At 38.5% G+C, this 21,406-nt stretch overlaps 1 protein-coding gene across 1 annotated transcript; it reads left to right on the forward strand.

The window, feature by feature from the left end:
• Positions 1-1,073: 1,073 nt before the first annotated feature.
• On the forward strand, positions 1,074-19,420 carry LOC118800787 (NLR family CARD domain-containing protein 3-like). The gene is made up of 10 exons (XM_036560933.1): positions 1,074-1,188; positions 1,360-1,439; positions 1,531-1,647; positions 2,422-2,476; positions 3,554-3,755; positions 3,942-5,703; positions 12,495-12,668; positions 13,187-13,360; positions 13,484-13,657; positions 18,694-19,420. Exons 2-10 carry the CDS (start codon positions 1,387-1,389, stop codon positions 18,698-18,700), a joined length of 2,718 nt encoding a protein of 905 aa, XP_036416826.1. The 5' UTR covers positions 1,074-1,188; positions 1,360-1,386; the 3' UTR covers positions 18,701-19,420.
• Positions 19,421-21,406: the final 1,986 nt, after the last annotated feature.

Consider the following 21,406-nt stretch of genomic DNA (forward strand, 5'->3'; position numbering starts at 1 on the left):
AACACGCTTTAATGAAATTCTACCCAAACCAGGACATCATTACTGAACTGGACTGAGTGTTCACCTGGTCTGAGTTTATTCAGAATGTTAGAGTATTTTAATTGGTTATATGCCAGAACCAGAACATCTCATACTGAAAATATAAACAAAGCTAGAACTTCACAACATGTATCAAGTCTTTTCACACAGAGCTCTTTGTAAAAAAGTTCTACTTAGCACCATACACAACACATTCTCCAGCAATCTGTAGAACCATTTCACCATGCAAAGAACCATTTAAGCACAAAATGGTTCTATATAGATCTCAAGAACTGACCATGAAAGAAACAGAAATAGCAGAGGAGGTGAGAGCTGGAGCAAAGGGACAGAGGGAGACCGGACAACATACCGTAATATGGACACTGGTGTTCTGATTATATGGAGCACCAGCAGGACATCTTTACTGAAATGGAATGGGAGATTTCTTAGTTGTAATACTTTTATCTTGAATTTTACTAATATTTTATTTAGAATATAATGGTATTTTTAATTGGTTGTATGCCAGAGCCAGAACATCTCATACTGAAAGTGTAAACAAAACCATAACTTCACAACATGTATCAAGTCTTTTCACATAAAACTCTTTGTATGATTTTGATTGTCACCGTATCTCCAGCCATTCCTTCAGCTGCATAATGAATGAAGTAAATCCCAGTCATGTTTATGATTAAGCTATGCAACTTGCAGTTGGAGTGTTTGTGTTGTGTACAGCAGTCTGCGAGTTTGAGAGAAAGTCAGGGCTCAAAGGATGTACATAAGGAACATTTTATGGATTTTATTTTGACATTCTGTGGAGTGAAATTGTTTAATAAAATATGTAAACAGTGGATCATTTAAACGTCACTCACTTTGGGACTCAGTCGCTGTTGTGAGTGAAATGATAAAGCTGTAAGTAAGTCTTACACACAGGTAACCTAGAAAGTTCCTGTGTTCACTAAGGACAGACTGTTCAGCCAGGTAGGTGAAGAGAGCTCTGTGATTGGTCTGAAAACTCATCACTCCACCCTCTTCAACCTGTAAAAAGGCTTCCAGCACTTCCTCCTGTGGTGACACTGTAATCCAGTCCAAACCAGTTTAACGTGAAGGTGAAATCTTTAGTGTTCTTTTACTGCAGAGAACATAAACAGCAACAGGAGAGGAAATACAGAGGTAATTATTTTAGAATTCAAGCTTTAACCACCAGAATTTACTCTAACTTGATGACTAAAGACATTTCAGAGACCCAGAGAGAAACTATACTTCACAGAGACACTTTCAGGTAAATCTGACTGCTTCTGTGTGTGTGTGTGTGTCTCTGTGTGTGTGTGTGTGTGTGTTCAGGATTCAGTGTGATCTGAAGGAGGAGAGATGACCTCCAAAATGAGTCTCTCTGAGGAACAGGACACACAGGAAGCTGAGAGGTGAGAGAATAATGTGATCTGGTGTGAAGTGAGTTTGTTCTCTAGTTCACCACCATGTAAGACAGTTTGTCTGGTATTGTTTGTGTTTTAGACTGAATCAGGGTGAGAGATCTGACTCACCTGCACCCAGCTGTGTGTCCATGAAGAGTGACCAGTCAGAGGACAGATTAATAGGGTTCAGAGAGGATAATAAATCTACTGATCTCAGGTAAGAATGATGTGAAACTGAAGAATTAGATGTAAAGATGCTCTACATAAAGATGCATAGAGTAAAAAAAATGTTTTACTGCATGCAGCTCTTCATTTCATGTGGTGCATAACATTGAATGTAAAATTTAAAATATACTGTATATTGATATTGATACTGCTGTTGTAATTTATTGTATATTGTTACACTGCAAAAAACATCTTAATAAGTAAAATCATCTAAAGTCTAGTTAATCGAAATATCAGATCGGTTTAAGATTATTTACATTACTTTCTGATATTCTTTGCATGTTTTGCACACAAATTAATGTGTTACATGTTTTGTGATCAAATGAAATGATTTCATTCTATTTGCAAAAAAAAAATGTTTTTTTAAGTATATATAAAAATTTAAGATGATTTCACTTATCAGGATATTTATTTTATTCATATTTTGTTGACTGGTGATCTGATCATGGCTGTCATTGTCACTACTTGGTAGATTAACAGGTGCTGTCATTAGGAAAGTGGGGTTTTATTCAGTTTTGATTGGTTGTTTCAGTTCTGGATAGAATTTACAGTCAAATTAAGATATTAAACTTGATGTTGTGAGTCATGTTCTCAGCTAACACATGTCAGTGTCAGCTGTTACAGTTCTGCTCTAACATTCATTGTATGTTATATCTTGCACAGTGTGTGTAACTGCAGTTGAATTCATGTCTTGTCATGTAAGATGATTTTATGTGCTGTTCAGGTTCTCCTGAATATTTTACCAAAGAAATGTAATGTTTTCCAGCAGAGTCCAGGAGGAGAAACCAGACACTACCAGAAAGATGGAGTCAGTGATCAAGGTAAGTGTGTGTGTGTGTGTGTGTGTCTGTCTGTCTGTCTGTCTGTCAGTATAACATTAGAATACAAACATCTTGAGTACCTGTGCTGATGTAGGATAGTAGTGGTTAAGTAATATAAGTAAAATATTGGAGAAATAAAAATAACAGCACAATTTCAAAGACGAGAAAATGAGCCACAGTTTTCCGAGACATATGCTAATCTAAATAAACGTCTCTAATCTGATTTTAAAACAATAACAAGGATTCATTTAATTTTCATTTAAAGCGGTATTATAGATGAAGAGAGAAATATAATGTTTACCTTGTAGTAATGGGCAGTGATTTTGAGTTCTGCTTCTTATAATATGATATTCTACAATACACTATCACTATGACAGGCACTCTGGAAGAACACTCCCTTTTCCAAGACATATTTCATTGATTTTCTAAGTGAAAATAAGTTAATATATCCTTAACAGGGAACACACTTAAATATGGTATTTCTTTCTGCAAATTTTAGTGCACAGTTTTATTTATTTGCATAGGTGAATATTTTGGATAAACATACAGTATAAAAAGTGCCATAAATTTTGTAAAGGCCACATTTTATATTTGTTTTTCCTCAAGTAACTTCATTAAGCAAATAAACATTGATTCTGCATTGCTCCTTCTGCCGTGATGGATGAAGGACTGTATCATAGATCAGAGCGAGACAGCAGTGGGAGTTTGTCAAAGCAAAGCTGACCCGCATCTCTCAAAATGTCTGAGAAGTGTTTTGACAAAATTTCTGTAGCGGTATTTCATAGTGTTCGCGATAATGTTACCATGCATGATCAATATCACGGTAGTCCGAATTACCAAATACCGGCACATGTTTAGATGTGAACGTGAACTGAAGCTCTTGACCCACTTCTGCAAGATTATATACATTGTGCTGCTGCCACACGATTGGTTTACTGGATAATTGATAACTGCCTGACTTAGCAGGTGTGCAGTTCCTAATTAAGTGGCCTACACTACCCCTGGCTAGTTAACTAACTAACCCTACACTAGTTAATGCTTAAGACCCCATTTCTGCTCCTGTTTATTTTCAATCAGGAGCTGGAGCACAAAGTCATCTCTCTGGTAAAGAATCAGCTGAAGAGGTTTGTGAAGCTCCTGAATCTGGATTACCCAGAATGCTCTGAGAGAGAGGTGGAGGATGAGGAGGATCAGAGTGTCAGAGAGGGGGCGCTGAAGATCACACTGCATGTCCTGAGGAACATGAACCAGACAGACCTCGCTAACAAACTACAGACCAGTAAGAGATCATGTGATTATTCATTATGTACATAAATTTACTGAGTTTAAATTATGATAGTAAAATATTGTTAATTACATTCATCACAGCTGAACTGTAATTTTACAACTTTGTGAACATCCTGGAACTCAATATTAATTATTACTGTTTAACCCATTTACTCATTATTTTTTGTTATTTCTTTAGAACTTCCTTCTTCCTGTCATAAAAAGCTCAAATCCACACTGAGCGAAAAATGTCAGAAAATTAATGAAGGAATTTCGAATCCTGGAACCTCAACACTTCTGAATGAGATCTGCACAGAGCTGTACATCACAGAGGGCGGGAGTGGAGAGGTCAATACAGAACATGAGGTCAGACAGATTGAAACAGCATCCAGGAGACCAGCAACACAGGAGACGCCCATCAAATGCAACGACATCTTTAAAGACAAACCCATCAGAACTGTGCTGACTAAAGGAGTCGCTGGAATTGGAAAAACAGTCTCTGTGCAGAAGTTCATTCTGGACTGGGCTGAAGGAAAAGCCAATCAGGATGTTCTCTTCATATTTCCACTTCCTTTTAGGGAGCTCAATTTGACGAAGAAAAAGCTCAGTCTTTTAGCTCTTCTTCATCATTTTTTTACAGACATAAAAAAATTAAAACACGGAGATTATTATAACTATAAAGTCATGTTCATCTTTGATGGTCTGGATGAATGTCGGCTTCCTCTAGATTTCCAGAACAATGAGAGTGTATTTGATGTCAGACAGTCAGCTTCAGTGGATGTGCTGCTGACTAACCTCATCAAGGGGAATCTGCTTCCCTCTGCTCTCCTATGGATAACTACTCGACCAGCAGCAGCCAGTCAGATCCCTCCTGACTGTATTAACGAGGTAACAGAGGTACGAGGGTTCAGTGACCCTCAGAAAGAGGAATACTTCAGGAAAAGGATCAGTGATCAGAGCCTTGCTGAAAGAATCATTACACACACGAAGTCCTCAAGAAGCCTCTACATCATGTGCCACATCCCAGTCTTCTGCTGGATTGCAGCCACTGTTCTAGAGAGGATGTTGGGTGAAGCAGAGAGTGGAGAGATCCCCAAGACTCTGACTCAAATGTTCACACACTTCCTGATCTTTCAGATCAAACACAGCAGCCAAAAGTACCAAAGAAAAAGTGACCTTGATCATAAACAGACTAGAAAGATGATTCTGGCACTGGGAAAACTGGCTTTCCAACAGCTGGAAAAAGGAAACCTGATCTTCTATGAGGAAGACCTGAGAGAGTGTGGCATTGATGTCAGAGAAGTGTCAGTGTACTCAGGAGTGTGTACTCAGATCTTCAGAGAGGAGTTTGGGCTGCACCTGGGGAAGGTTTTCAGCTTTGTGCATCTGAGTGTTCAGGAGTTTCTGGCTGCTTTATATGCATTTCTTTACTTCATCTCAAAGAAAGAAAATGTAGTACCTGGATTGGAAGATTTGTTCAGAAAGTCAACCATGTCTGATTTCCTCAAGACTGCAGTGGACAAGGCCTTACAGAGTGAGAATGGACACCTGGATCTTTTCCTCCGCTTTCTTCTGGGTCTCTCACTGGAGTCCAGTCAGACTCTCTTACGAGGTCTACTGACACAGACAGAATACAGCTCTCAGAGCACAAAAGAAATAGTCCAGTACATCAAGGAGAAGATCAGAGAGAATCCATCGCCAGAGAAAACAATCAGTCTGTTTCACTGTCTGAATGAACTGAATGATCATTCTCTACTGCAGGAAGTTCAAACATACCTGAACAGAGGAGGTTCCAGTGGTCTCAGTGGAGCTAAGCTCTCTCCTGCTCAGTGGTCAGCTGTGGCGTTTGTGATGCTGAATTCAGAAGAGGAGCTGGATGAGTTTGACCTGAGCAAATTTGACAAATCAGAGGAATGTCTTCTGAGGCTGCTGCCAGTGGCCAAAGCATCCAGAAAAGTTGTGTGAGTATTTTTTGTTGCTCTGTTGTGAACTGATTTATTGATGTTTTCCTGTTCTTTACATTATATGTATTACTATATGTATGTGTTGGTCTTTGTTTTTACTGAAAAGTTTCACTCCTAGGCTGCGCAACAGAATCAAATGTGTCTATTTAGAATTTTTATATTTCGCATAATATTTATTATGTTTTTTAAGCTAATAATGTGTGAGGACACATGCATCTATGGAAAATCTATTGCTCACACATTTTGGAATTTCTTTATTTGTCAAATCTCATATCTTAGCAATACGAGTATCTAATGGGATTAAAATACGGTTGGGTTTTAAACAATACAATTAGGTGTAAAAAATAATGAATAGAATCTGAAATTCTTTAAATATCTTAGACAAAAATAGAAAAGTAACATTTAAATGAAACTCTCTCCAGTCTGTGCTGTACTTTCACTCACCTTCCTCTACTGTTGACACTCTGCACTGACTGAACTGGACAGACTTGTTGGATATTACAGTAATAATCCCTGAACACAGAAGATCCCCAACAACAGGAAATAAGAGAATAGATTTCCCTTTATAAAGGATGCAGACTTTGTTTTGTTGACTTTCTCACTTAACGTAAGTTAACATGTTAACAAATTAAAAACATTTATTATTGATGAATTGTTATTATTATAACAATAATAATAATAATAATAATTCTTCTTATTATTATTATTATTAAGAATTTTTATCATAATTTTTTCTTTGATTTGATTGGTGTGTGTGTGTGTGTGTGTGTGAGAGTGTGAGTGTTTGTGTGTGTGAGTGTGAGTGTTTGTGTGTGTGTGTTTGTGTGTGCATGTGTATGTTTGTGTTTGTGTGCATGGGTGTGTTTGTGTGCACAATTATGTGTGTGTTTGTGTGTGTGTGTTTGTGTGTGTGAGTGCGTTTGTGTGTGTGTGCGTTTTTGTGTGTGTTTATTTGTGTGTGATTGTGTGTGTGTGTTTGTGTGTGTGTTTGTGTGTGTGTTTGTGTGAGTGTTTGTGTGTGTGAGTGTTTGTGTGTGTGAGTGTGCGTTTGTGTGTGTGTGCGTTTTTGTGTGTGTGATTGTGTGTGTGTGTTTGTGTTTGTGTGTGTGAGTGTTTGTGTTTGTGTGTGCGTTTTTGTGTGTTTGTGTGTGTATGTTTATGTGTGTATGTTTATGTGTGTGTGTTTGTGTTTGTGTGTGTGTATGTGAGTGTTTGTGTGTGTTTATGTGTGTGTGTTTATGTGTGTGTTTGTGTGTGTGTGTGTGTGAGTTTGTGTGTGAGTGTGAGTGTTTGTGTGTGTGTGTGAGTGTGTGTGAGTGTGTGAGAGTGAGTGTGTGTGTGTGTGTGTGTGAGTGTAAGTGTTTGTGTGTGTGTGTGTGTGAGAGTGTAAGTGTTTGTGTGTGTTTGTGTGTGTGTGTAAATAATCTAATATTTTTTTTTTAAACTGAAGTTATTTAAAAAGATAACATGCAGGATCATCTGAACGTGGCATGTTCCTCATAACCGTACCTGAACTCCTATCTGAGAGGTGAATAACATCTCAGTTTATCTTTGTGCTCTGCGAATGGTGCAGTTCTAGCAATCTGACCCTAAATATTCCCAAAACCAAAGAACCGGTAGTTTGACTTTTGCAAAGGAGAAAAGGCTCCAAAGCTCATCATCCTGATCATTAAAGAGTAACTACACCCCACTGTTTTCAGCTGACTCCACTCCTGGCTGGGCTGCTGTGTTTATAGCTATCAGTAAATATGCAGAGACAGAATCAAACAGCACTTTTGCAACTTCAAGATCTTACAGGGTTGAAGATTTTTCTCCACTACCGTCCCCATCTTCATCAAGAGAAGGTGTTTCTGATCAGGCGGTGCATCTTCAGCCTTAACAGTATGAGCCACTGACTCAAACCACTGATGTAACATAGTGCTCGAAAAATGAGGGGCAGAGGTGCAGAACAGTAGAACATTCTCCAAAAACAAGACAGCTAGCTTCTAATGATCTGTTCAGCAGGTCCATATTCAATATAACTTGAGTCCTGATTTCTTAGATGTACTGAATTCTGAATTAATAAATAGACTTTCTTTGAACCTGAAAAACATACTTCTATTAGGCCATAAGCAGGATTGGGATAGCTACTGAAAAATTAGTAGTTAGCTATTTTCTAGCTACTTTTCTAAAATGTGTAGCCAGCTACAATTTAGCTACTTTTCCAGAAAGAGTAGTGGCTACGTTTAGCTACTTTAAGAGCACGATTGTCTGAATGTTTGTTAATCTCTACCTGATACACCAAACTGACAGTGTGAACAAGACACCGCATTTAATCATGTGCCAGACAGAATCATACAATTGAAAAGCTGCAAATATACAAAAAGATAAAAACCAAAACCAAGACTAAAAAGTGTAACCAACAATGAAACTTACACAACCAAAGGTGTGATATCCAACAAAAATTTAGACAAAAGGCAAATTCAATCATTCCAGGTTTTTCCTAATAAAAAAATCAACCAAAATAACCGAATATAAACCAGAGAATTAAGTGCAAAGCATTGTGAACTGTTGAAATAAAACTGCTCCAATTTAAACATTTCAGCAAGATACACCAATCAGCCATAACATTATGACCACCTCCTTGTTTCTACGCTCATTGTCCATTTTATCAGCTCCACTTACTATATAGGTTCACTTTGTAGTTCTACAGTTACAGACTGTAGTCCATCTGTTTCTCTGCATACTTTGTTAGCCCCCTTTTACCCTGTTCTTCAGTGGTCAGGACCCCCATGGACCCTCACAGAGCAGGTACTGTTTGGGTGGTGGATCATTCTCAGCACTGCAGTAACACTGATGTGGTGGTGGTGTGTTAGTGTGTGTTGTGCTGGTCTGAGTGGATCAGACACAGCAGCACTGCTGGAGTTTTTAAACACCTCAGTGTCACTGCTGGACTGAGAATAGTCCACCCACCAAAAATATCCAGCCAACAGCGTCCTGTGACCACTGATGAAGGACTAGAGGATGACCAACACAAACTGTGCAGCAGCAGATGAGCTATCGTCTCTGACTTTACATCTACAAGGTGGGCCGACAAGGTAGGAGTGTCTAATAGAGTGGACAGTGAGTGGACACAGTGTTTATCAGTAAAAGGCTGGTTAAGTCTAAAGGCTAAAAACTACAATATCTATAAATACAATAACTAAGAATTACCAATAATAACTAAAAAGAACACTTAATAACACGGTAAATGTGATGAGATGATATGTATGGAAAACATCCAGAACGGCGCTGATGTTCTGCCTCACTCTAGGAGCAGAGTCATCTCTCGACATGACTCTGGGCACACGTCGGGCATCATCTGGGGCATAACGTTGGTTAGCTAATTTGCATACTGTGACACGTCATCCACACCTACAGCAGAGTTGAATCAGAGGTGGAACTGACCACGATAAAAATAATATTTTTACAGTTTGGAAAAATGTGTTTACGTTTTAAGCAAGGCTGGTATATATTATTGTTACAAAACAATGCATTTCAGTTATTAATGAAAAAAGGTCTTAGAGTATAGTTGCTCTTTAATAACCATGATTTAAGTATCTGGGCACAATCATCTCAAATTACTTCATTATGTACATCATTAAATTACAAACAGGCTTTTCTGTTGCACCAGCTTATAAAAATTGGGGTCTTGAGGCAGAGAGTGTCACAGATTTATAGAGCTATGATAGAAAACATGCTCACCTTCTCCATCACTGTGTGGTTCAGGAACTGTGAGCTCTGCCTCAAAGATCATTGGTAGTGAACTGACAGACTCAGGGCTATTAAAGAAAGACCCTCCCAGTTTCTTTGCACTGACTGTAAGGTGGTTCATGAACTGAACAGCTCTTCAGTCGTTCCATCACGAAATGTTGATTTTTGTTTTCAGTGTATTTATTATCATACAGTGCTGCTTGAGTGTCTGTGTGGATTATCTGTTGTTCCCTGTTGATACTGTAATGGTAGTTATTCTGTTCAGTTGGTCAGCAATAATGTTAGCTTTGTGTTATTGTTACAGTGTTTGTATCATGACTGTGTGTTCTGCATACAGATCCCACAGTAGCCCACATTGTTATATGTGTCTCAGTGAGGATTATATTTGAAGATTGTTCTGTAAAGAGTCAGTGCAGAGCTCAGACTCCTCAGTGTGGATGATTTAAGCCTTTATTTCTGCACTGAGAAAGAACTCTTACCTCCCTGTGCACATCTTCTGCTATAAGCTCTTTGTCGTGAGTCTTTCCACACGTTCACCCACTCATATGTGTAAATTATCATTGTTTGTAGTGAAGATAATCAGCTACAACTTCAAATCTGAAACAGATTTAGTTTATTTCTGTGGTAACAGCTGTGTGAACTTATTGACTGTCTAAAAATTACATTGCAAATAATGATCCAAGCATGACGTGCTGTTTTGGAGTAAGTAGAACATAAAAGATGGGCAGAGTGACCTCTGTTTATAATAGATGTGGGGTCTCAAAAGAAGATCCAAAAAGAAGATCTCTACCAAATTTCATATATGTTGAATGTTACTCAGAAAACAGCACATGGACATGACCTGTGTGTGTATCTCAGTAAACTAAGTGATTCCACAGTAATTGCTGTATTATTTATTCTCATCAAAATACACCAGAATTTTCATCTTAAAATCACTAAAACTTTATACTGGAACGATGCTGCTGGCCCAGTACAGCAGACTGGTTTTTCATGCTCAGGAGTTTTCTTGTCTGTTGGAGACACATAACTGAGTAAATGTACTCTGTGTGTATGATCGCTATTTAGGTTCTATCTAGGTGCTATCTAGAACCTAAATATAATATTCAAAGTTATTTATTGTATTATTGTGCACTCATACCTGCATAAAAATAACTGAGTTGGTGGGGTTTGGGGACCCCACAGCAGGATGTCACGTATGGCCCCAAAATGTTCAGAAGCATCTAATTTGTTATTGCAAACATACAGTCAGCTCCATAATTATTGGCACCCTTTGTAAACATGGGAGAAAAAAGATCATTAAAATGTCATTGTGCTTAGTTCTCAGTCTGACACTGACAATATGGGAGAAATCTAATTTAATTATGTTTTAAGAATTCAATTTAAAGTCTTCTTGAAACCTCTAGCTTAGCCAATCAGTATTTCATACCAGATTCAACTAAAACCATTTTTTAAATCATTTTTATTTATTTATTTATTCATTTATTTATTTATCTATTTATTTATTTATCTATTATTTATTTATTTATTTATTTATTTGAATTGTGGTTGGTCTACTTTTTTATTTAAGCAAGTAAATCATAAAATGTTACTTGATAGGTTGTAACTTGTTAATATATCATCTGTTGCAATTAAATAGATTACGTCTTTCTTTGAAAATAAATAAAAGCATATGAATACATATTTAGAAATCTACATACTTAGATTATGAGGTCAGACTTCCATAAGGGTCAGTTTTGTTCCATTGTTATTTAGTTTAGATGTCAGTGACCTTCCAGATGTCTGTCCTCCTGCTGTTACTTGTCAGATCTGTGCAGACAACACAGTTATTTATGTGCATGTAAATGATAAGCAGTTTTTAGATGTAGTGATACAGACACTGATTTCAGACAGATGAGAAAATCTTATTTACATCTGATTATGGAGAAAAACATCAGTATGATTCTGTAAGTTAGGCTGATGCCAATATTGATCCAGAAGTATTTGTACAAGAGAAGAAGTTTAGAGTTGTGTGAGTTTAAATATCTAGAGGTGAAACTGATTCACTGCTGACTTTTAATAAGCACATGTAGCACAAGTATTGATTTATTTGATTTAATTTATTATTCTCATATTACTTATTGTAAAACAAGCTGGACAAAAACATATAAGACTGCTCTTAAGCCACTTAAGAACACTTAAGACAGTATATAAACAAGCTTTAAAAGGCTTTGATAAAAAGTCAAATCAACATCATTATTGTAATATTTTAGTAAGTTTTAGTTTTAAAATCCTAAATGGTCTCATCTTTTTAGGGATTGGACAGTTTGGTTTAGTTTAATGTGCTTTGTAATGAAGCATTTTGAAACATTGCTTTGTGGTGTCTGTGTGAGACACTTTGTTTAGTTTTAGTTTTGCGTAATAATGTTATTTTACCATCAAAGTGCCCAGGACCTGCAGATGAACTGGCACAATTATGTTATAGAAATAATGATGTGAACAATAATAATAATAATAATAATAATGTTATTGATGTTGGGCTAATTGCAGATTAACTTTCCATCAAAGTGGAGAGCCTCAACCCATTATTATTCATAAAGAACTCAGCCTTTCCTGGAAGCTTGTTTTTAGGAAAACTTAATTGCATCACCTGTTTAAGATTCTTCCTAGTCTTAAATTGACCCATCCTAACTTTTCTGAACATTTTCCAAGTATCAACATATATAATACAATGAGTGTATATTTACAGAATTAATGAAGTTGATAAAATAAAAAATCAAACACACAGCAGTTTTGTAGTACTTTCACTTAAATACAGGTCAACTTAGATTAATAAATTACTACTTTCTGTATTTATTTGCATTTCATGCACTGTCTCAACTTCATAAAATTGGATTTGTACATTAGTGTGTGTCTGTGTGTGAGTGTTAGAGAAAAAGAGAGTACAGCCATTAGTGTGTGTGTGGATTTCTAAATTGTGTTTAGTGTGTAGTTTGTGTTTCTCATTTTTTCTTCATTTTATCTGCTGAATTGATGTTTGAGGTGTCAGTGTTTCTGATGGATCATCATTTTTCTCTCAGGCTGTGGAGGTGTGATCTCACAGAGAAAAGCTGTGCAGTTCTGTCCTCAGCTCTCAGCTCAAATTACTCAAGTCTGAGAGAACTGGACATGAGTGGGAATAAACTGCAGGATTCAGGAGTGAAGCTGCTCTCTGCTGGACTGAAGAGTCCACACTGTAAACTGGAGAAACTGGAGTGAGATCAGCACTTTCACTCATACACACACACACACACACACACACACACACTTTTCTATCTACTATTCATTTTTGCTGAGGCTGTTTTTGTGTGTGTGTGTGTGTGTGTGTGTGTGTGTGTGTGTGAGTGCGTGTGTGTGTGACAGAGATCCTGTTTTTCTTCTGTATTTGTGTGAGATGTTTATGAATGTTAATAAAGATGGAAAAGAGAGTATGTACATCAGTCTGTGTGAAAGAGAGTATGTACATTATTGTGTGTGTGTGAGAGTATGTACATTAGTGTGTGTGTGAGAGTATGTACATTAGTGTGTGTGTGAGAGAGAGTATGTACATTAGTGTGTGTGAAAAAGACAGAAAGTACATTGGTGTGTATATGTATGTTTTAATGATTGTTGTTTTTGTAGTTTGTTTTTAATCATTCTCTTAATTTTATCTGCTGAATTGATGTTCATGTTTGAGGTGTCTCAGTTTTGAGGTGTTCTGAGTGTTTCTGATAGATCATCATTTTTCTCTCAGGCTGTATAACTGTAATCTCACAGAGAAAAGCTGTGCAGTTCTGTCCTCAGCTCTCAGTTCAAACTCTTCAACTCTGAGAGAACTGAACCTGAGTGGGAATAAACTGCAGGATTCAGGAGTGAAGCTGCTCTCTGCTGGACTGAAGAATCCACACTGTAAACTGGAGAAACTGGGGTGAGATCATCACTTTAATTCCCACCCACACAATTTTTGACCTGTTCTTCTGTGTTTGTGTGTGTGTGATATGATGTTTGTGGATGTTAATAAAGATGTGAGTTTTTCTTCTTTTCTCTACAGCCTGTATAACTGCAGTATTACAGAAGAAGGCTGTGCTGCTCTGTTTTCAGCTCTGAAATCAAACCCCTCACACCTGAGAGAGCTCAATCTACTCTCCAATAAACCAGGAGAGTCAGGAGTGAAGCTGCTCTCTGATCTACTGAAGGATCCACACTGTAAACTGGAGAAACTAAAGTGAGTTACTGAATTACTGTCTCTGTACACATATTCACTCAGTGGATGATCTACAACATTTTAGAGCTCAACCTTCTCCATAAACACACACAGACACACAGATTGTTGTGTGTGATGGATCTCGAGGTCTGTATGAGGAATGAATCAGTGTGTTTAATACAGATTGTGTGGGGTTGTGTTGTTTGAGGTGTTCACTGAAGTGTTCTGATAAAGCTTCTCGTTTCTTTTGTGTGAAATGATTCATATTTGAATATGTGGTGTTTGTAGTTTTTTGATGTGATGCTATCCTGATGCCTCTGGTGCCTTTTGTCTTACTAAGAATGAAGAATTTCTTCATAGTCAAGTCAAGTCAAATTTATTTGTATAGCGCTTTTTACAACTGATGTTGTCACAAAGCAGCTTCACAGAAATCCATTAAGGACAAAGTTTTAACATGTAATGTAAATCCTCCAGGTGAGCAAGCCAGTGGCGACAGTGGCAGGGAAAAACTCCCTCAGAGCTGGGGAAGAAACCTTGGGAGGAACCAAGGCTCACAAGGGGGGAGTCATCCTCCTCTGGTCAAACTACCTACAAAATTATTATACTACTAATATTAATAGTAGTAGTAATAGTAGTAGTAATAGTTAGGAGTCCATGAAAACTTCAGTGTAGGGTGGGCAGCTAGTCCAAGGCAGGTGGCGGTAGCTGGGCAAGTGGCGGTGACTGGGGCGTGGGCAACTGGTCTGAAGCGGGTAGCAGGAGAGCTCAACAGACAATCATCCATCAGTGTCCGGCCGGACAGGTGGGCAGTCGTTTACTCGGAAAAAGGTAGGGAGATGGAGTTAGTTTTGTTCTGTATGGGTGTTTGTATAGTAATATGTAAAACATTTCCAGGGTGTGGCTAACGACTCCAGCAGATCTGACTATAACAGCTTAACTAAAAGGAGAGAACCAAAAGGACACACAGACACGGGAGCACCCTGAAACAATTTGGCATCCCTCCACTCCACCGTCCACAAACCTGAGTGATCGCGTGCGAGCGGCAGGACGACAGCACCAGCGTCTCAGTTTACTATAATTCCCTGTGTCCATGGACCCCTGGATCTGCTGCCTTTATCTAAGGGCAAACATTAACTACCAAAAGCTAAACAAGTGAGTTTTCAGCCTAGATTTGAAGATTGCGACGGAATCTGAGTCCCGAACATTTTCTGGAAGATCATTCCAGAGTTTGGGGGCTTTATAAGAAAAGGCTCTTCCCCCAGATGAAACCTTCTGAATTATTTTGGCGATATTGCGAAGATGTAAAAAAGCTGTCCTAGCTGTCAACACATTTGATGTGTTGATCAAATGATAAATCTGGATCAGGTATGACACCAAGATTTTTTTGCTGCTGAACCAGGTATAACTGGTAAGTCAGCGAGATTTAAAATTAAATCTGATCATTTATTTCTTGCCACTTTTGGACCCAGAAGGAGAACCTCTGTTTTGTTACTGTTTAGAGGGAGGAATTTACGCAACATCCAGCCTTTCACGTCTTTTACACAGTCTTCTATTTTCTTTAACCTGTATTTGTCATCAGGCTTGGCTGATATGTATAATTGTGTATCGTCTGCGTAACAGTAAAAGTTAATGCCATGGTTACTTATAACTGTGCCTAACGGTAACATGTATAATGTCCTAAAATAGAGCCTTGCGGAATTCCAAATCTTACTTTTGAATAATTGGAAGATAAATCGTTTACCTTTACGAACTGATAACGTTCCGTTAAGTAAGATTTGAACCACGATAGGGCTGTCCCTGTGATTCCAACCATGTTTTCTAATCTTTCTAGGAGAGTATTGTGGTCTATCATATCAAAAGCTGCGCTGAGGTCAAGTAGCACCAACAGGGATATATAGCCTTGATCAGAGGCAAGAAGAAGATCATTTGTTATCTTAACTAAAACTGTCTCAGTGCTGTGATGTGGCCTGAATCCAGATTGGAATTTTTCATATATGTGGATCTTATGTAGATATGAACTAAGTTGTTGGGCTACAGCTTTTTCTAAGATCTTAAATATAAATGGTAGGTTAGAAATAGGCCTGTATTTAGACAATAGGCTAGCATCAAGGTTTGGTTTCTTGATCAGAGGTTTAATAACTGCTAGTTTAAAAGCTTTGGGTACATGGCCCAGGCTAAGGGACGAGTTTACTATAGTTAAAAGAGGATTAATGATAATTGGTAGTACTTCTTTGAGTAATTTTGAGGGGATTGCATCAAGTGTGCAGGTTGTGCAATTTGCAGAGGAGATAATCTTCTCTAGTTCTAGCTGTGGGAGTGGGTAGAAAGTTTCAAACCTTTCTTCTGCAACTACGTAATGTTTTATATCAGCCATGTCAGATGACAGCCAAGTTGGATTTAATACTGTGGGTTGAATTTGTTGTCTAATATTTTCGATTTTATTATTAAAAAAGTCCATAAAAACTTCACTGGTGAGAGTCGCCGGAATTTGTGGTTCAGTACCTGCTTGATTTTTTGTAATTCTGAAAATCACACTAAACAGTACTCTAGGATTCTATTTATTATTCTTGATCAGCAAGGCCAGATATGTTGAGCGAGCTTTAGTGAGAGCATTTCTATACTCTATAAAGCTGTCCTTCCAGGCAAAGTGGAACACTTCCAGCTTGGTTGATCGCCATTTCCGCTCTAGTTTCCGTACTGTTTGTTTTAAGATACAGGTTTTATCATTGTACCATGGGGCGAGCTTTTTCTGTCTTATCCTTTTTATTTTAAGTGGTGCCACATTTTCTAAAGTAGATTGAAAGGTATTTTCTAAATAGTCGGTTAATACATCTAGCTCCATTTGGTCTGATGGAGTGGAGACTAGGGTTGTTTGTTCTGGAAGGTTTTCTACGAATTGTAGGGCGGTAAATGGTTTTATTGCGCGCTTTGTAGAATAGCGAGGGGACGTACATATATTATGGCTAAGATGTAGCTCAAAAGAAATTAGGTAATGGCCGGAGATTACTGAGGTTTGTGGTAGGATATTAAGCCTGTCTATGTTAAGACTGAGTATCAGAACTAAATCTAAATTGTGACTACAGTAGTGGGTAGGCCCTGTTACATTTTGGGTAATACCAACAGAGTCTAGGATTGTAGTAAATGCCTTTTTTAATGGGTCATCTGCCTTCTCAAAATGGATATTAAAATCTCCTACAATCATTACTTTATCATTGCACACAGCTAGGTTTGCAGCGAAATCACTAAATTCTTTTAAAAATTCTGAGTAGGGTCCTGGTGGTCTGTAAATGTTAAATAATCAAAATGTGTTCTGTTTTGTGCCCGGATTTGTAATGTTGATGGAAAGAACCTCAAAAGAAGTGAAGGTGTCACATTGTTTCTGATATCTAGGGTATTTTGGTAGATTACACATAATCCACCTCCCTTGCCTGATAATCTTGGGCTGTGTTCATAATTATAACCTGTAGGGGTGGCTTCATTTAGTGCTGAATATTCATCCTGTCTAACCCATGTTTCGGTGAGACAGAAAACGTCAAATTTATACTCACTTATAATTTCATTTACGATGACTGCTTTTGAGTTTAGTGATCTTATATTTAGTAACCCAAATTTTTGAATTGAGGTGTTGCTGCTATCATCTAAATACGATTTAATATTGATTAGGTTGTTGAAATGGGCTGATTGAGTTTTTTTACATTTAGATTTAGATTAAATTCAGGGCAAAGACACAGTCTCAATACAGTGGAACCTAGGTGACGCCTCAAGGCGGTTCGCAGACGGTCGGTTTAGCCTGTCTGTCTGCGGCCTGGTCCCGGCTCTGGATTGTCAGCAGCTGTTTACACTACTCTGCCGACTAACTAAAAGACTATGTGCTATGCTGCAAGAAAGTAAGGCAGCACCCTCCCGCGTGGGGTGGACACCATTCCTACCTATAAGACCAGGCTTGCCCTCGAAATGTAACCAATTATCTAATAAAGCCCACTTCATTTTCTGAACACCACTTGGACATCCAGCAGTTTAACGCTGAAAGTCTGCTGTAGGCTTCAGCCCCGCACCACATTGGGATGGGACCAGAGCAGATTACGGCATCGGACATCGTCTGGGCCAGTTTAATCACCTCTCTAATATTACCCTTAGTTACCTCAGATTGCCGCAGACAAATATCATTGGCCCCTACATGGATGACTATCCTCAAATATCTCTTATTAGCTAACAGTCTAAGGTTACCACTAATGTCCGGCGCTCTGGCTCCCAGTAAACAGCTAACTGTTACTGCTGGCGCCCCTAAAGGAGTAGCTAATTTCACGTGTCGAACTATCAAGTCTCCTATAACCAGAGCACTTTTAACAGGCTCCTCAGCTTCGCTGAGCGGGGCAAACCTGTTTGACACATGAATCGGAAGAGCGTGGTGTTCTGGTGGGCTAGCTTTGGCCTCAGTGTTAGCATTAGCCTTAGCTTTCCGGCTATGTCGCAGAGACGTCACCCATTCACTCCTCTGTGAGGGCTCTAACGCCGGAGTCGAGGGGGTGCTGACTCTCGCTAAGGCACCCGGGGCTGCTAGCGGTGAATCTCGCTGTCTGTCCCTTAATAAATCCCGGATGTGCACCTCTAGCTGGTCCACCTTATCCACCAGGGAGCTAACTAGCTGGCATAAACACAGCCACTATCATTATCACTAGAGATGGAAAAGGGGATTAAACTAAACGTGCCACACTCTGAGCAGGCAAAGAAACCAGCAGTAGCCATGATATTGCAGGAACTTACCGCTTTTGGTTGATTTAGGAACTTAGCAGGACGATAGCAAGAAGATAGCACTGGGTCGGCGGTCTGACACACAAGACTAAATCAACGTTCTAGCTGAGGCTCCGACAGCTGTCTTCATGAGTGAGTCTATGAGAGAATCAGAGCTGTTTATTGGTTTATTAGTGTTAATGAGGCTGTACTGTTTATCTAGTGATGGTGTTTATCCTGATTGTGTCTGTGGGTGGAGTCTGAGTGCTGACTGTGATCAGTGTGTGTTCATGTCTGATCATTCTGTCCTGTTTCCTGTTTTACAGGATCTGAACCAACAAACACCTGACCTGGTCTGAGTCTCACACACACTGGGGGTCATGAGGAGAGGATGAAGTCTTATAGAACACACACACACACACACACACACAGTGTGTGATTCTACATGGTAATGTGTGTGTTTTCGGTCTTTATTGGTCAAATCTGTGAACACGGCTGCGGCACAGAGCTGTGTGTTCATCAGTTCCTTCTGTGGCTGTATAGAAGCTTCTAAACACCTGCTTTAAAAATGTACATAAGAGTTTAAGACAGATTGGGCTGTTAAGCAGCTTGAATAGGTGAACTAAACAGTAACAGATCAATATCAGAGAAATGAAGAGCTTTTTAAATATAACATCATTGACGTACATAGAATGTAGTTTTTGTCTGTCAGAAACTGAAGACTTTCAGTCGTGATGTTCAGTTTCAGATGATACTTCCTCACTACTGAAGGTCCCTGAAATGTAGGGCCGCCCTTTTTGCCATGTGGACGTCTTAGCTTTGACTAAGAGTCTGAAAATGGTGCCTCTGGACGTAGATTGGACTGGATCAGGCAAATAAACCATATTCTATTTTTCCATAAGATGTTATTTTATTACATATTGCTTCTGTTATGCCAGATTCCTGTGATTATCTTGATTATGAATAATAGTCATGTCATGTAGAGTTTAATTCCAGTGTCATTTGTGTCAGTAGAAATATTTAATTACAATAAAATACACAGACTGATTCTTACCATGTAGTGTATTTCTGTATTTTATGATCTTGATGAAACCTTTACTCACAGTGAATGTATTAGAGGTAATGAGATCCAAGAAGAAATATAGTTTTATTACAGCCTGTAAAATATTTCTATAATCAGCATATAATTACTTGTAGGAAACAATAAGTAATTACAATAAAGATTTAATTTTTCTACCATATATAACGATAACACAACATTTTTTAGTGTCGTCTTAATGATTAATCTTGGCAGAGAGAGTTTTTTACACTTTTTCTCCACTGTGTGTTCAGTTTCATTACTACACCTATCTTTCCCTGAAGTAACTATGCACTGAAACCCTCTTTGTGACCCTCTGTGTTGTTTTTAAGAAATTAAAACTATTTTAAAATATAAATATGTTGTTGATAATAAGCTGATGTGGTGATTATGTCCAGATCAGATTTAGATCCTGAATTGAGCCTGACCACCTGCCACAGTCGTCCTGCACAGTAGAAGATGTGGGTTCGATTTCACCTCAGGCCTGTTGACCTGTTACAACTTCTAAAATCAATCTTCAAATAAGATCTATTGATCACTGCATTAATCAGATCCACTTACATTCTGAAAACGCTGATGGAAAGATCTGTTAAAGTGCTGCTGTGTAGAAACACAAGAGAGACGTGTAAGTTGTTTAGTCTGAAAGGTGGGATTGAAGGAATTTGTAAGTTGCTTAATGTGAAGAGGAGAACATCTATTATCTGACCTGTAAAAGTTACTCTTTATTTACTTTTTAAAACAGAAAGTAATTCATTTCTGTGTGCGGCTCTGTTTTTTCATCTGGTTACAGCAGCTGCAGGCAGAGTGATCCACCATAGAGTCTGTCAGGTACACTGTCCAGCAGGGGGAGCCACAGCCCACCTCAACCCCTCACAGCCCCTCCTGGAGCTTCACTCTCTCCCACTGATCAATAAAACTCACCCTACTGATCTGGAGTGAGAGCTGGGAGGCTGTAGGAACGCTGCTGTGAGTTTCCTCACTGGTCATGTTGCTGCTGCAGGATTTCTCTCTGTAAACTGTGATAAAGACCACAGGAGAATCAGCTGGGCTTCATTCAGTGATCCACTCATTACACTGTTTTTTACTCACACTTTATCCCTCAGAATCAACACAGAACCTGTTCTTATACAATACCATCCCATCATGATCCATTTCAGACTCCATAAGTCTTTAATCAGCATCATTAGTCTATAAACTGAGTCACTTTAACATCAGCTTAGTCTATTAAACTCACAGCACTGTGACTCTGACACACTGACAGTCAGCTCAGGATATTAAACTCACATCCTGGAGGGCAGCAGCACTAAAGGAGGAAGTGAAACCAGCCCCCCCACCCAGCTGAACACAAACAAGCAGTTTAACCAGTAAAACAGTCAGAGAGAGAGAGAGAGAGAGATCAGTGGGGTGAATCTCAGATTTGCATTAACAGGCCTGAGTCATGCACTTTCTCCCAGAATAGAGCAGCACTTTCAGCAGATGTTCAGTTTCCCTCCTTCTCTCAGCCGTCCACTGTCCAGCTGACCAGTGCCCCCTGTGGAGAGTATCCAGACAGCAGGCAGAGCAGTGAGGCTGAACCCTCGGACAGCTGCAGAGAGGAGGGAGGAGCAGAGAAACAGAGGGCTTCACTGTGGAACCAGCTGGAGACGAGAAACAACAGCACACATGATTAAACACAAACAATTAAACATATTTACTAGTTATTCTTTATGAAGCTCTCTGAGTGTAATTTTTATTTATTTAGTAAAATCAGTTCAGCCCATGTTCTGTTCTCATATTGTTCAAATGAACAGACTTTGTTACCTAAAACAATATTTATATAAGCTATAAGTCATAACAGTTTTTTACTTTAAATTATTATAATTAAGTAAAAATTAATAGATAATCAGACTTCATACTTTTTAATATAATCTGTATTTAATCATAAAAAGCAGCTGATTGCAGAATAAAGACAGATTGAGAGT

The sequence above is a fragment of the Colossoma macropomum genome, unplaced genomic scaffold (assembly GCF_904425465.1).
Source record: "Colossoma macropomum unplaced genomic scaffold, Colossoma_macropomum, whole genome shotgun sequence".
Taxonomy (NCBI): Eukaryota; Metazoa; Chordata; class Actinopteri; order Characiformes; family Serrasalmidae; genus Colossoma; species Colossoma macropomum.